General features: G+C 38.4%; 1 protein-coding gene across 1 annotated transcript; it reads left to right on the plus strand.

Moving 5' to 3' along the window:
• Positions 1-12,490: 12,490 nt before the first annotated feature.
• On the plus strand, positions 12,491-17,410 carry LOC112783678 (probable hexosyltransferase MUCI70). The gene is made up of 10 exons (XM_025826721.3): positions 12,491-12,876; positions 12,944-13,307; positions 13,688-13,921; positions 14,053-14,266; positions 14,433-14,542; positions 14,619-14,818; positions 15,238-15,341; positions 16,138-16,328; positions 16,414-16,613; positions 16,758-17,410. Exons 2-10 carry the CDS (start codon positions 13,061-13,063, stop codon positions 17,016-17,018), a joined length of 1,761 nt encoding a protein of 586 aa, XP_025682506.1. The 5' UTR covers positions 12,491-12,876; positions 12,944-13,060; the 3' UTR covers positions 17,019-17,410.
• The last annotated feature ends 74 nt before the right edge of the window (positions 17,411-17,484 follow it).

Below are 17,484 nucleotides of genomic sequence, written 5' to 3' on the forward strand. Positions count from 1 at the left end.
TGTTTTGGAAGGGAAACTTCGAAACTCCCAGAAAGACTTGACAGATTCAAGATATCGGGAGGAGTCTTTGAAGACAAAGTTGTCTGAGCAGAAGAAGAAGGCTGAGGAGGATGCCAAAGAGATCAATAGGCTGGTGGATCGGGACCTCGCCTTGATGAAGGATTTGAAAACTTCTTGTGGTGAGACTGCCGCTGCTCAGAAGAAGGCCAAGGAATTAGAGGAAGCTGAAGTTGGCAGAGAGCTCGGCAGCGACTGCTCGTCAGGAGATAGCTGCTTTGAAGAAGAAAAATAAGGAGATTGCAAACGGGGCCCGGGAGGCCGTGAAGCTGACCGAGGAGGGGATTAAGCTCCAAGTGGCCGTGCTGGCTCCTGAGCTCGATCTTTCTCAGGTTGGAGCTCTTATGACAGTTGAGAACAAGAAGATTGTTGATATCCTCAAGCCTTGAAATGGATACTTCTTTTAACTTTTGTACTCCTTGCTTTACCTTTTGTAATTTGTTTTTATCTTTGGGCCTGTTTAAGGCGCCTTTTAGTTGTAATGAACACTTTGGCACTTTATTTTGATTAGGCCGTTTTTTGTTTATTGTTTGCTTGCTCGGGCCATCGCGGCCTTTTGGTTTACCGTTTTTATGGTATTTACCATTTTTGTTGCTTGTCGCTTCGAGTTGTTTTTTTTGCTCTGGGTCCCTTTGGTTCCCGGGATGACCAGTTCCGGATTTCCGTTAGGTCGACCGTTCATTGTTTTTCGTCGCTTTTTCGTTTTTGACGTAAATCTTGCAAAAAGACAAACTTATTATATACACATATGTAGAACTTAAAACAAAGAAAGTAGTGTAATACATAATAAAGTGAAAGAAATGGGAGTAAAAAAGGAATGCAAAAGGAGGTCAAAGTGGAGGGGTCGAGGTTGTTAGATCGTGTGGTTGCTTCTTCTTATGAGTAGAACCTCTTTAGGTTTGCCATGTTCCATGTTCTCGGTACCTCGCTTCCATCCAATCTCTCCATCTTGTAGGCGCCCTTGCTGAGGACTTCTCTTACCCTGTAGGGGCCCTCCCAGTTCGCGGCCAATTTTCCTTCTCCCGGGGTTGGTGGACCTATGTCGTTGCGTCGTAAGACCAAGTCGCCTTCTTCGAGACTTCTTTTCAGTGTTTTGCCATTGTACCTTAGGGCTATCCTTTGCTTGATTGCTGTCTCTGTTAGGTGTGTCATTTGTCTTGTTTCATCAATCAGATCCTTTTCGACTGCCTCGCTACCCCCTCCAAGGAGTAATCTTGGACTCGGCTCCTCGACTTCGACTGGGATGACTGCGTCGACCCCGTATGTGATTTGGAAGGGGGTTTCGCCGGTAGATGATTGGGGGGGAGGTTCTGTAGGACCATAAGACTGAGGCTAGCTCGTCTGCCCAAGAGCCATTCTTCCCTTCAAGCCACTTCTTTAGCCATTTTAAGATGACTTTGTTGGCTGCCTTTACCTGGCCGTTGGTTTGGGGGTGCTCGACTGAGGAGAACTTTTGCTTGATTCCCAGTCCTGCTAGGAATTCTTTGAACTTTTTGTCGGTGAATTGTGTCCCATTGTCCGATATGACGGTTTCTGGGATTCCGAACCTGGTGACCACGTGCCTCCACATGAATTTTTGGCAATTTGCTGAAGATATGCTAGCTAGTGGTTCCGCTTCTACCCATTTGGTGTATTAATCTATGGCTACTATCAAGTATTTTACTTGTCCAGGCCCGGGCGGGAACTGCCCTAAGAGGTCGACCCCCCATTGCGCGAAAGGTCGGGGGGCCATCATCAGGCTGAGTTCTTCAGGTGAAGCTTTGTGGAAGTTGGCGTTTTCCTGGCACTTTTTGCATTTTCTGACGAACTCCTGGGCGTCTGACATCATTGTGGTCCAGTAATATCCTGCTCTGATGATCTTTCTTGCTAACGATCTTCCTCCGATGTGATGACCACAACATCCCTCATGGACTTCACTTAGGACGTAGTTCGTTTGGTCGGGGTGTAGGCATTTGAGTAAGGGTTGGTGGAGCCCTCGTTTGTACAGCTATCCTTGTATGATCACATATTTGGAGGCTTCCCTTCTGGTGTTTTGCACTTCTTTCTCATTCTCGAAAGTTTTGCCATGCTCCAAATATCAGAGGATGGGATCTATCCAAGAGGGGGGGTTCGGTATTTAGGTTGCGCACAGGATGATTGCAGGTTCAGTTGCTAGCCCTTGGATTAAGGATCTGTTTCCCGTCCCGGGCTTGGTGCTTGCTAGTTTGGAAAGGAGGTCGGCTCGGGCTTTTCTCTTTCTAGGGACATGCTGAATTATGACTTCCTCAAAGCTTTTGCATAGCTCTTTTACCTTTTCCAGGTATTTTTGTAGAAGTGCGTCCCTGGCCTGGTAGCTGCTGTTTATCTGAGAGGTGACGATCTGGGAGTCGCTACTAACTTCTACCCTTGATGCTCCGACCTCTTTGGCTAATACTAACCCTCCTATCAGGGCTTCATACTCTGCCTGGTTGTTGGAGACTGGGAAATCGAACTTGATTGATTGTTCATAAGCTACTCCTGCCGAGTTCTCAAGAATGATCCCAGCCCCTCCAAACGTTTGGTTGGACGCTCCGTCAACGTGGAGTTTTCACCGTGTGTTCGGTATGTCGGGAGCCTCCCCTGTGACCTCTACCAGGAAATCTGCCATGGCTTGGGCTTTAATTGCCTGCTTGAGTTGGTATTGCAAGTCGTATTGAGACAGCTCTATTGTCCACGCCATTATTCTTCCCGCGAGGTCGGGTTTTTGAAGGACTTGCTGAACAGCCTGGTCGGTTCTTAGGATGATCACGTGCCCTTGGAAGTACTGTTTTAGTCTTCTGGATGAGGTTAGTAGGACGTAAGCCAACTTTTCCAATTTGGTGTACTTCAGCTCCGCCCCTTAGTGTACTTTGCTGATTAAGTATATTGGGCGTTGAGTCTTGTCTTCTTCTCGGACAAGGACTGTCGCCATGGCTTGTGTGGTCACAACTAGGTATAAGTACAGGGGTTCCCCTTCTCTAGGTTTGCTGAGTATGGGAGGTTCTGAGAGTATCTTTTTGAAGTGGCTGAACGCTTCTTCGCATGCCGGGGTCCACTCGAAGGCGATTCCTTTCTTCATTAGGTTGAAGAATGGGATGTCCCTTTCTGCCGAGGCACCGAGAAACCGGGATAGAGCCGTGAGCTTCCCGGTGAGTCGCTGCACGTCTTTGACACACCCAGGGCTTATCATTTTGAGGACAGCTTCGCACTTGTCTGGGTTGGCCTCCACCCCTCTTTGTGTTATCATGAATCATAGGAATTTTCCCGCTTCTATGGCGAATGCTCATTTGAGTCGGTTGAGCCTCATTTTGAATTTCCTTAGTGCCTTGAAGACAGCTTGGAGGTCGTCTATTAGCTTGTTCGGCTCTGCTGTTTTCACCAAGATGTCGTCGACATACACTTCTACTGTCTTGCCGATGACGTCGGGGAAGATTTTTCTCATTAGCCTTTGATAGGTGGCTCCTGCTTTCTTCAACCCAAATGGCATTACTTTGTAGCAATAGGTGCCTCCTAGGATTATGAATGCCGTTTTGTCCTCGTCAGGTCGGTGCATTGGGATCTGGTTATAGCCGGAGTATGCATCCATGAAGCTGAGGAAGCGATATCCTGCCGCTGAGTCTACCAAGGTGTCGATGTTGGGGGGGGGGGAAGAGTCTTTTGGGCATGCTTTGTTCAGGTCGGAATAATCAACGCACATTCTCCACCTTCCGCTAGCTTTTTTTACTAGGACGATGATGGACAGCCATGTCGAGTACTCGAGTTCTTTGATGAATCCTGTTTCCAACAGCCCGACTGTTTGTTTGGCAACTTTGTCGGCCCTTTCTCGAGACATCTTTCTTCGCCGCTGAGCTACCGGTTTGGCGTCTGGTTTTACGGCTAGTCGGTGGGACATGACCTCGGGATCCAATCCTGGCATGTCTGATGGTGTCCATGCGAAGAGGTCACCGTTCTCCCTTACGACCTCCATGAGGGGGCCCTTGAGTTCGTGGGGCAGGTTCTTGTTTACAAAGGTAAAATGGTCTCCCGACTTTCCTATCTGAAATTTTTTCATGTCCCCTTCTGGTTCTGGTCTCGGCTTGTCCTCCACCCTGACGTCTAGGTCTGCCAAGAACACTCCAGCTACCTTTTTAGATTCTTTCTTTAGGGAGAGACTGGCATTGTCGCAGGCGACCGCCGCTTCTAGGTCTCCCCTTATGGAGCCAACTGTTCCCTTGTCTGTTATGAACTTCATTGTCAAGAATTTAGTGCATATTACGGCTGAGAATTCATTGATGGTCTTTCTCCCCATGATGATGTTGTAGGCTGTGGAGTCTCTGAGGACTACGAAGTCTGCCATAACCATCTTTCTGGCGTCACCATTTCCTAGGCAAATTGGGAGGGAGATCGTCCCGTCGGGTTTTATGTAGTTATCGTCTAGTCCCATGACCCCGTGCTGGTGATTCTTGAGGTCAGACTCCTTGAGCCATATGGCGTCGAATACGTTTCTAAATAGGATGTTAGAGTCAGCCCCTGTATCGACGAGGATTCGTCTGACTAACCTTGTCCCGACCATCGCTGTAACCACCATGGGGGTTCTCGGGAAGGTCGTGAAACCATTTATCTTCTGGGCCAAAGGATATCGTGGGAGGTCTTCTGCTGACGACGGGACCTTCTGTCGAGATGAAGAGGATGTGGGTATCCTTTTTTGCTGCCGACTTGGATTTAGGAGGGCTGTCGCGCCCGACCACGATGTTGACCACAAAGGTTAGGGGGTTGTTGGCATCCCCTATGGGTTCTTGTCTTGGCTTGACAGTCCGGCTACGATCTTCCTCGGAGCATTCTCGTTCCCGTCTCCTCGGCTCTCTTATGAGCCGTGAGAATTCGCTCAGCCTTCCTTCTTTGATGGCCTGCTCTAAGGCATCTTTGAGATCGAAGCAATCTTGGGTTTTGTGACCGAATCCCTTGTGGTAATCGCAGTAAAGGCTTTTGTTGCCTTCCGTTCTTTCTTTCAATGGTCTAGGTCTGGATAGGATTCCCTTGTCTGTAATTTGTTGGTAAACCTCCACTATGGGTGCCGTGAGTAGCGTGTAGTTTGTGAACCTTCCTATCCGTGGGGGTTGCTTGGATTGCTTGGTTAGGGTGCCGTCCCTGGGAGCTTCCTTGTATCTGTCGACCTGGGGGGCCTGTCGACCTGGGGGGTTTGGGAGCTGCCGTTTGTTGACTGCTACAACCTGACTCACCTCCTCATTATTGATGTATTCCTTAGCTACGCTTTGAATTTCCTGCATGGACCAGACAGGCTTGGTAGTGAGCTGCTTCCTAAAGTCCTCGTTTAGCAGGCCGTTCGTTAGGCAGAGACTAGCGACTGAGTCCGTAAGGCCGTCGATTTCCAAGCATTCGTCGTTGAATCTGTCCAGAAACTTCCTGGTCGGCTCCCCGAATTTTTGGGTAACCCCCAGTAAGTTAATTGGGTGTTTTACCTTGGCTATGCATGTCGTGAACCGAGCCAGGAAGTTCTGGGAGATGTCCGCGAAGGCCGTGATGGATCCTTACGGGAGTACGTTGAACCATCGGATCGCTGGGCCGACCAGCGTCACAGGGAATGCTCGGCATCTGACCGCGTCGCCTACTCCTTCCAAATTCATCCTTGCTTCAAAAGCTGTGAGGTGCTCCTGGGGATCCTTAGTCCCGTCGTACCTCATGTCCGTTGGCTTGTCGAAATTCTTCGGAAGTCGGACCTTGAGGATCGAGGAGTGGAAAGGAGTGGCTCCCATGATGATAGGTTCTTGTTGTTTCTTGGCTTTCCCTCTTTGGGACTCCCCGTGGCTCTCGGACCTGCCTTGGGTAGGTCGAGAGGTCGCCTGTGTATGTGTCTCGTCGCGCTTTGTTAGGCTCCTTTCTCTGTTCTCGTATCTTCGGGAGGGGGAGCGGGTGCGGGTGCGGATCGGCTGGCGTCATCGTGGGATAGGCTGACGTCGCCTTGGGATCGACTCCTCGCTGCCAGCTCCCTTTCAAGGTTTTGTACTCTGTGTCTGAGCTCTTGCATGATCTTGGCGCTGTCGGCTCCTGTTCCTCCGAAAGGACGTCTTTCGGGGATCTTGGTGTAGATTGGTTGGTTTGGTTGCACAGAGGGTCGTGGTTGTTGGCCAGTACGAGCTGTCGAACTCGCCCTGCTCAGGCGGGCCCCGCCTCCTTCACGGAGCTCTTCCGACGTGGGGAGTCGCTCCATGTCTGTTCCAGGGTCCCCACAGACGGTCCCAATGTTCGTTACCTGAAGATCTCGGGTACTCGACGGGTCGGAAGATGGTGGAAGGATGAGAGGGTGAGACCCTGGAGTGACCTGGCGCGGGTTTCCGGGCTTGAACCGAAGACTGGCAAAATCGGAGGTAGAGCGGGCGAAGGGGTGGCCACCTGCAAGGACACTCCGACGATCAAGTCAGTGTCCGTACGAGATGATAGCCAAATTAGGTAAGGTGATGTGTACCTTGGGGGGAGAGCTGGCCTCTCCCCTTATATACTATGTTGGACGGGCCCATAAATGACCTAGCCCACTGGTCATGATACTTGTGAGCTGTCCATGTCCACGTAGGGGGAGTAGGTCGTTTTGGAGTTTGTGTCGAGGCTTCGGGTGCTGCCCCGAGGATACTGACCCGACCAGTTTGCTGGGCGTGGTTGCACGCGCTTCGGGTTGGACGCGGGGGACCGATCCGCGCAGGTTCCCTATTATGGAGGATGGTTCGGGCTTTGGGTCGGGGCGGCGGTCCCGACCCGCTGGATTGTTGGGCTGGATCGTGTGAGTCTGTAACAAGTCTTAATTGTTTTCGGCCCAAGGTTCAAAATATATAAAAAAAAAAAATCTGATAAGTCCTAATTTTAATTAGACTCTAAAAATAATTATAGTTCAATTAAATATGATAAATCATTTAGTTTTTTAATTAAATATCGAAATTACATATGAATATGAAGTATCTTAATACAAAAGGTGACATTTTATTTTATTTTCTTTTTTTATTTCAGACTTAAAAGACAGCACTTAAACAGAACTGATTGTCAAGACTTTGTTGGTGTTCATATCTTCAAAAAGTTTTGACAAATAATCTTCAAAAGAAAGAAATTAAATAATATTTTGGCTCTTCAAAAATAAATTTAATTTAATGAAATATAACAAATATAACTCAAAAAAATATCCTTTTTTATATTAAAAAAATCCTTTTATTTTTTGGAGTGAAAAATCCTTTTATGTTGTTCTTTTTCCTCTTCTCTTATGGGCCTAAACTTTTTCTTTTGGTATTTTAATTTTATCTTGGGTCTACCAAAAATCCCTAAACATTGCTAAAGCCCAAACATTTTACCCACTGGGCAAGTGGCTAATAAATTTCAAGCCCTATTGACCAAAAACAAACAAAATCCCCACGTCCCGCCCAAAAACAAAAAATGAAGCATTGAACAAGCACGTGAGGAGTGTTATATTAGGGAGACATTAATCATTGATATAAGTTCCTTAATTAAGTTTGGTCTATAATAAACTTAACTTAGTGGCTCCTATTAATTAGGCACACTTTAAAATTGCTGCATCAATAAATCATTGAGTTGGGTATGGTGATACATTATACTGATACCGGAACATGATGAGCTGTATGATGCAAATGCGTTCAGAAATGAAGTTGCTTAATTTCTTCAAAAGATATAGTCGGTGGTGTCATAAAGATTTAAGAGAGAAATTAATCTGATAATATCATATGCTAATGCATAAATGCATTATTCCGTATTTCTTTTTACTTCTAAGTTCCGATACCAAATTAAATAATGGATTACTTCTAATTTTTATATTAAATTAAATAACTCTATATCCAGGCAAATTAAAATACATAAAATAATTAATGAATTTATACACAATGTCACAATTTGATTGCAGCTAATCCATCTGATAAAAAAAACACAATTTGATTTGTGTTCAAATAAATATATTAATTTGCAGAGTTTGTTCAAATGATTAATTATTTATAATCAGATGGAATAATGGAATTTTTTGACACTAAAGTATATTTTGCTTCTCAGCGATCCATGATTCGGTTCCTTATGAATCATGGCAAATAAAAATGTGAAATAATGACTAATAATTAAATTTTTTATTAATTAAATAATAATTATATTGATATTTAAATATTTTAAAAATATTCTTTTTTGAAAGTTTATTTTTGTCTTTTTTTGTTTCTTTTTTATGTATGAAAAAAATGTGTACTGATTTTTCTTATCATTGTTTACTTGGAAATAATTTAATTTCATCATCTAGTCAAAGTTGCATGAGCCTGAATTAAAATAAGAATAACCATCCATGCATTTGCATGCATGCATTAAATAAACAAAAAAAATAAAAGAGTACAAAAGCTTTCCCTTCCCTAAATATTTGGTTAGCAATACCCTTAAAATAATTTTGTAATCAAGTCAAAGTTTAAAACTGTACATTAGTTATCCCTTTGATGTTTTTTATATAGTTTATTTTCTATGTTGAATTCATCTAAATTATTTTATATATAATTCTTTTTATAGTTTTGTTTCAATTTGTTTTACACTTGTTTAAAACTAAAATAATATCCTTCTTTTATGCTGAATTTATCTAAATTTTTATATAAAAACCTATTAACCATAAAATTTTATCTTATTGATTAATTTCACACGTTAGATATTATTTCGAGATATTACTTAAAATGAAATATAAAAAATTAGACCTTTAAATTAGACTCAAATCGTTTGAAAATTGCTCATTCATTTATGTTTAGACAGTGATACGTACAAATTTTTACACAAAATTTTAATATCTAAGTCAACAAAAATTTTAATAGAATGTAGTTAAAAATGGATTACATATAATACCTAAAATGTAGAGGTATTTATAGTAAAGACAGGTAAATTAATTCTGGAGATAACCTCCATAGTAGGCAATTTTTTTTTACTGAATGAACAAGTATTATTATTACTTATTAATTAAATTTAGATTATAACATAAATAAAATAGTGAATAAATAATCACATTCACGGGTATTAACTTTTTTCTTTTCACATTTTCATAAATTTAAAATATAGAGAGATGAATAATACGAGATCTTAGAGAAATGAATTTGGATTATCTAAATTTTAAATTGGTACTTTAGAGAGTAAAGTGTAATCTTCTACATTTAAATGATTTCTCTCTCATATTTATTTTTTGTCTTACTTATAAATAAATTATGAAAAATCATACTTTACGTGAAATTTAAACTTTAGAGAATCCAAATCATCGAGGAATTGACCTATTATTCAAAAGGAAAGATGGTTTGGTGTCATAATAATTATGAGAATGGCATGGTTTTCAACTTATTCACATGCCACACATTCAGACGAGTTATGGAAGGTAACTTCCTTATAGATGCATGGTTCAGGAACATATGTAATTAATGATAATAAATATATGACAAATTCATATCACAATCCAGGGTTTAATTGCGGGGGGTCTCTTCTACAATTAACATCCTATTCTTCAATTTATTGTTGGTAGTGAAATTATAAGTTTTAAAGTTGGACACTCATTATTATGAAAGTCCTATGCTCTGAAAAAAAAAGGCTAAAAATTGCAAATATTTGATAATAAAAAATAGTTAAAATTTTATTTTACTTGTATTAATTGTTACAATAATTAATAAACGTTAAATAAAATAAATTCTAACTTTTTTTTTTCCTCCTTAGTATTACCGGTTGAAAACTTATCTATGATGCACAAACAATGATACTGACACGGGACGATACGACACGGGACACGCTGACACGCGAATTTTAAAATCTTATAAGACACAGGGACATACATACATACAAAATATAAAGTATTTTTTTGATAAATCATAATAGTATTTTGATATTTTATTGATACTAAAATATAAAATAATTTTTTAATTATTTTTAATATCTTATTTTAATTATATCAAGTATTTAAAATATTTTTTATTTTAATAAATAATAATATATACTATATCTAAATTTATTTCAAAAATATATGTTAAGAATAAGATTGGACACGCTGACACGTGATGGTATTTAGGTGTGTCCGATGAAGAATTTTTTATTTTTTATTAAGACACAGTTTGGACACAGCAGACACATGTGTCGGACGAGTGTCGGTGAGTGTCGTGTTCAAAATATGTCCGACACGCAGAAACAGCAACTCAGTAAAGTGCGTACTTCATAGAAAATTATCCTTCACTCAAATTTAATTTTAAGAGAAATTAAATAATTCATTTCCTCAATAGTTTTTGTAAACATTACATCATTTTTGAGTGGGTGTAGTGTGTCTTCAATTAAGCATTTCAGCTGATAAAATATTTTTAAAAAAGAATTGCAACAATATATATAATTGGGGATCAAAATTAATTAAACTCGCATTTGTCATATATTATTTTTTTTTATCTACATACATAAAATAAGAGAAGAAATTGAGGGGTGATATTGTAATTTGTGTCAGCATTTTGTTGTATTTTTCTCATTATGTATAGCCTGTTAATTTTTGATGTATTGAAGGAAAAGGAAAGGTATCGAAGCAATTCTTAAAAAGGAAAAAGAATATTATTATCCTGGTTCCTATAAATAAATAGGTATACTCAAATTGGAAAAGGGATAACTGGCTTAAAAATATCGAACTATTTTCTTTTCTTTTTTTTGTTTATATTTTTGGCATATATGTTGAAAACAAAGTTTACAAATTATAGCCGATCTAAATAATTCTACATGCTAAAAATTTAAAAAACCAAACCAAATATAATTTTCCATTTCTCTCCATTAAAAGCAAAATGTGAAACATTTCTATCTCATTCTTGGTGCTTTAGTAACACAATCCAAAAGAGCAATCATGAAATAATTAGGGGTAATACCAGAGTATGATTGGGCCGAATTTTTATCTTATCTTACTTCATCTTATTTAACAATAATTTGTATAGAATTTATTTTGTTTTTACTCATAGATAATAAAAAATTAATTTTTAATCCATTTTTATGGATATTTAATTTGCTCTATCTCTATAATTATTAAAATTTAAATTTTTGTATAACTATCATCACATACATAATATAAATTAAAATAAAAACTTAACAATAATATAATGTTTTTAATATTTTACTAATTATTTTATATATATACTAAGACGTATAGGGCGAATATTATCTAAATTTGGCCTCGTTTCGTTCGCCCAAAATTCTATCTCATTAAAAATCTATTCTAAAGTAGATAATTATCTGCATTAAACAATTAAAGACAGAGTGAATATATGCAAATTTAGATAGTATTATCATCTCTAAAAATAATTGAATTTGTTTCTAAATATAAAAACTTTTGAAATTTGATAGGAATGAAGAAAGAATGAGTTAATAATTCAAGTCAAGTGGCACATTTTTGTTATTCTTCTTCTTAAGACTTGGTTTTAGGTTAAACTATTTTAAAAATTGCTTTACATAGCCTTAAGGCCAGTATCTCAAGTCTCAACAATAACATTCCTCTTAATTAGGTGTTGTGTAATGCCATGTTTAAAAGTAGAAAACAATAATCAACGTTAAGACAAAACGTTATGCGGCAAATCGTTAAGTCCATTATAACAAACTCTAGTTTTATTTTTTTATTTTGGTATTCACAAACTGTGATTTGTTTAGTAAGTAAAATCATCAGTCATCACCCAGGTCTAGGTTTGAAAATATGTACTAAAAAAATATATAAGAAATTTGTTAAATTTTTTTTATTGAAAATCATTATTTTTTACATTTTTAATCCACTTTTTAAATAATTAGATGTATAAAAACACAAAAAAAAAAAAAAATTACTTTTAGTTTCTTAATAAGCTTTCTAAAGATACATATTAACTAATTCCTAAAATATTTACCGAATTACTAATTACTCTTTAATTCTACACTGTTAAAAATTATTTGTAATTACTAATGACTAATAATTCAAGAATATATATTATTACTTCTAACTTGATGATAATATTTTCAATAAACGAATACATGTATACCAAAATTTAATAAAAAAATAGTAATATTTAAATGACATAGTTTTTTAAATGACATAATTTTTTTATACTCATTTAGGGTTCGAGTATTATTTTTAAATTTGGAAAAAAATATTTATTTTTTAATATTTATTATTTTGTTCTTTCTAAAATATATAGTTTTATTTTTAAATTTAAAATTTAATTAAAAAAAAGTTGTTTTGGGAATGAGGGATCAGGCATTTAGTAGTAGTATAGTAAATATAGTAAATTATTGTTCCAAGAATCCAAGGTGATTTGTGGTTAATTAGAGAGAGTTAGTTCCACAATTTTTTAATAATAAATACTGAAAGAGAAACAATGACTTTGGGTATGAATATGACATGGCATATCAGTGTCTGAACCTGCAAACTTTGGGCATATGCGCACATTAACCTATCAAAACTTTTCTATTTTCTTTTTTTTTTTAATCCAACAAAAATAAAATAAAACAAAATAATTCTCACCCCCTAAATTCCCTCCTATAAATATCCCGTGAAATTTTCTTCTCTCAGATCATCACTTTTCTGATTTCTTTTTATCCTTTTTTTCTTTTAAAAAAATATATAATAATAATAATACTAGTACTTGAACTCGAAGAAGATCCTTTGGTTTCTTCAAAGTCTCTCAGATTTCCAAAAGAATTTTCTCGTTAAAATCCCTGCAGAGTCAATCAGATTTTCTAAAAAGAAAACCCTAGATTCATTCGCTGATTGAAAATAAAAGGAAAAAACCGGGGAATTTTGTTTTCACTGGGAGCTAGTTTCGGTGGCACGTAATTGTGAACTCAAAAACTCAGGTAGGAGTGCAAGCTCGATTGAATTTTTTCTCTCTGATTCAAAATTGACGAAAACTAATTTTCTTAGCTGAGTTGAAAAAGTGAGTGCGGCATTGGTAATAAACTGCATTGAGTGCTGCTCCGAGAAGTTGGGGCAAGTTGATGAAGTGTTGTTGTTGATGTTGAAGAGGTGAAGGATGAGAAAATGAGTAACGGTTCATTGGAGTTTCGTTCTGCGAGTTATGGTTCTTTGGAGAAACAGCTGCAACTGCAACAGAACGGAGTTGTTGTTTCAGCTATTCAATCAGCGCGTAAGCCTTCCAAGATGCTCAAAGAAAAAGAGAGACTCTTCCTTTGGATCTGCAAGCTCGCCGGCAGGAGGAAGGTCGGAATGCTCATCCTCTCTCTCATCTCCGCCGCCGTTTTCGTCTGGGTTCTCTACGTTGGAAAAGGTGACCTTCCTTAATTCCCTCACCTCTTTTGTTATTGTTTCGAATTTCAATTCTGCATATTCTTCAGTGGATTGTAATGACGTTAGAGGAACATACATAGTTTAATTAGCTTGTTTGATTTTTATTTTCATAAGTTGATTGTTTTTAGGATTCATCTCATCTGATTAACCATTGGTCAAGGTGGTAGGTATCTTGGTCTCATAACACAAGTTGTAGAATCTGATTAACCATTAGGAGTAACCATTATTGTTAGGGATGCATTCCAATTGCTATATTCAAGGAAGAAAACTTGTTTTTTTCATTTACATGCGGATAATGATTTTTTTTTTTTTAGCTTTTGAACGAGGCATTATCTTTGTGGTATGGCTTGCTTCTTTCAGGTGATTCGCCAGAAGGGAATGGGGCAAGTGACATCAGTGTTAAAGGAAGTATTTCTATGAGTGATTCACCATCTACGATCTCTACGGCGAATATCATGGGCTTCGCCACGAATTTGGTGTTACCCCCTCCTCCCCCGAGCCATTTTCTGGGTTACACTCTTCCTCCTGGCCATCCATGTAATAGTTTCACTCTTCCTCCACCACCAGCAGATCCGAAGTGTAGTGGGCCGCGGCGTAAGTCCTACTTGAACTATTTGGTTCCTTCATCTCTGATGTTAGGTTATTATATACTTAGTAATTTGCAATGGAGTCAATTGCCTGTGAAGATATCAATTAATTGGTCAAAATATCCGTTTATGTTTCAGCATGCCCTGTATGTTACCTTCCCGTTGAAGAAGCCATTGCACTTATGCCGAAGTTTCCCTCACCTTCTCCAATAATTCAGAATCTAACATATATCTGGGAGGAAAATCTAAGCAGAGATGGGGAGTTTGGTGGTTCAGACTTTGGTGGATACCCCACTTTGAAACAGAGAAGTGATTCTTTTGATATACGAGAGTCAATGAGTGTGCACTGTGGGTAAGTTTTCATTTTTGTTGGATATTTACCTTTTGTTAGCTATTAAGCACTGAAGAGTTTTTTTGTGGGCATAAAGTTTTCTATGCCGGTTATAAAGGATATACGTCCAACCCTTTTACTCACATCTGTCGATTCTTGCATCTTCAATGATGTTGTGATCATTCAGATTTGTAAAAGGACCTAAACCTGGCCGCAACACAGGATTTGACATGGATGAAGACGACCTCTATCATATGGAGCAGTGCCGTGGTGTAGTTGTTGCATCAGCCATATTTGGTGTGTATCATGTTGTTCTAACTTTACTTGGTTGTTTAGGCTGATGTTTTGCTGATCCATTGAACATGTTTTTCAGGAAATTTTGATGCGATAAATGAGCCATCAAACGTTAGTAACTATTCAAAGAAGACAGTATGCTTCCTTATGTTTATAGATGAAGAAACAGAAAAAGCTTGGAGGGCATCTGGCCTACTGGGGATCAACAAAAGGATTGGATTATGGAGAATTATTGTTGCTCGTAATATTCCTTACACAGATGCAAGACGCACAGGAAAGGTCAGTATTATAAGTTCCCAAGCACCAGTGCGACTGTAATATAGAAACTTACACAGGGATTACTAATCATATTTGTTGCTTAAGCTTTAAATCATTATACTTTCTTTTCGATATGGTCATTGGTATAGAAAGCTAAAATTGTTGGCTGTCGTTATACATTAGATGTTGATGGACTTAAATGCAATATTGACCATCCCTTCTTAACACATAAATGGAAGAGAAACAAAAAGCTATTGGCTTGATCTCCTTGTCTGAGCATTATGATGTTTTTTTTTTTTTTTTTTTCATTCAGAATATATTTATAGGCTTTTGATATGAATTAAGATTAAGATGACCAAAAATCAAATCCAGACCCTTATATTTTATTGTGCATAAGTAGTATTCTTGTTTACTTGTAACTTTAACTACCATTCCCACAGATTCCAAAGCTTCTGATTCATAGGATGACTCCAAATGCCCGGTACTCTATATGGCTTGATGGGAAGCTTGAGCTTGTTGTTGATCCATATCAAATACTTGAAAGGTATACTTCAGGATCTCTTTTTTATTTGAGTGAATGTTGTTACCACAATGTCAGTTCACTATAACTTGTGTCTCTTGGTTTTACCAAGAAAGTTTTATTTGTGTACTTCTCATTCAGTGTGATTGTTGCAGTTGTTGCTCCTAATATCTCTTCTGGTTCTTTTTGTCATGGCATTGAAATTTTTGAAAGTATAATATTTATTTCTTTACCACAATGAATGACTAGCCTCTTTAATCATTCTAGATCACAAAAATGCTTCCGCATTTATTATGGATAAGTTGTTGATTATGGATATAAGTTTTAAGGATGAAAATGAATGACTGGTCTTGACATACACTTTCTGGCCTTAAGATGGTTGCCAAACTGATTGAAGTCCCTCCTATTGTATCTTTCTGAGTTAGTTGTCCATAGGCATGGTTTGCATCAGGCATAGGCATTGTTTAATCCATGAGCTGTTCCCAACTAGTGGAGAAAGACTTGGTTGTTGTTCCTGTATTTTATAAGTGGGTTACAAACTGAAATATTGTCACTTTTGGGAGCTTGGCAATGGAAAACGTGGATAAATGTGAAACTTAAATGAATGTCATTGTGGTTCTGGTTTCTGTTTATGCTGGAGATGGAGAGAATTCACCTTCCAAGGCCTTCTAGTTCATTTGCATTCAGGACTATACATTTTAGTTGGGAGTGTATTTATATGTGTAGTGTATACTCAGGGCGAACTAGCTTTATTATTGTTTGTCTTGCTACAGTACATGCTTCAGCACCTAAGTTACTCTTATCTCTCATCCTTTTACAGGTTTTTGTGGAGGAGGAATGCAACTTTTGCAATATCTAGACATTATAAACGCTTTGATGTATTTGTTGAGGCCGAGGCAAACAAAGCTGCTGGAAAGTATGATAACGCATCTATTGACTTTCAGATAGACTTTTACAAGAAAGAGGGACTGACTCCATACACAGAAGCAAAACTTCCTCGTATAATAAGCGGTAGGCTAAACTAGCTCTTCCATTGTGGGATTGAGGATTCAGATTGGACTTACATCTTCTCCAAACCTTGATGGTTGAATTGCAGATGTTCCTGAAGGATGTGTAATTGTACGAGAGCTCGTTCCTATTAGCAACCTCTTTACCTGTCTTTGGCACAATGAAGTTGACCGATTTACTTCAAGGGACCAGATTAGTTTTGCAATTGTCAGAGACAAACTCCTGTCCAGGGTTGATTTTCATTTTGCCATGTTCCTGGATTGTGAAAGGCGCAACTTTGTAGTTCAGGCAATTATTATTTTTACCTTGTTTTCATAACGCTAAGGCCTCTGTTATAAGTTATAACTATTATTGTTATTCAAAGTTCCCTTGCAACATTATTTTACACTCAACCTTACTGTGATTCAAATTATCTTCCTTTTGTGATTACAGAAATACCACATGGATCTACTACTAGAGCGCCAGTCTCCACCAGACTCTGCTGCAGCGAGTCCTCCCCCACCACTTACACCGTCTCTGCCACCTCCATTGCCGGTGCTTGAAACTCATCCTCGAAGGGTTGTGATTCCAACAGTTAGGGGAGGTCCTTGGCGAGGACCCTGGAAAGGCCCTTGGCGAGGCCCTGTAAGGCGTGTAAGAAGGCGCCGTCCCAGAGTTGTGTATGGAAATAGATACATTGCAGCAACTCAATAGCCATTGTTTTTTTGGGTGATTGGTTATACCATTTTTTTTCCTTTTTCTTTTTGGCATACACACCTACAAAGATCAAATCATTCGTTGGCAGAGCTGGAAGGGAAAAATATGCAAGATGAGCGTTCTTACTTTCACTTTGTGCAACTGTTCCATTGTTATTGATAATTTTTGTTGTATATAGAGTAAAAAGAAAAAAGTTGAATAATTATCTTATCAGGTGGGTTACCACTTACCACCTACCCCCAAATCCCTCAAATGTGGTAACCCATTTTGTTGTTCCATTACCCATAGGAGAAAGTGTACTTGCACTCTCAAATACCCCATTACAGATAAATTCATCGTCTTACTTTCTATTAAATAAAAGGTTACGAAAATTTACCAAGGATCCTATACATTCCGTTGTACGGTTCTGTTTCCGTTGTTTTATCTTATTAGTTATTACTAACATATGAGTTTATGTTGTCAT

Source organism: Arachis hypogaea, chromosome 20, assembly GCF_003086295.3.
Source record: "Arachis hypogaea cultivar Tifrunner chromosome 20, arahy.Tifrunner.gnm2.J5K5, whole genome shotgun sequence".
Classification (NCBI taxonomy): domain Eukaryota; kingdom Viridiplantae; phylum Streptophyta; class Magnoliopsida; order Fabales; family Fabaceae; genus Arachis; species Arachis hypogaea.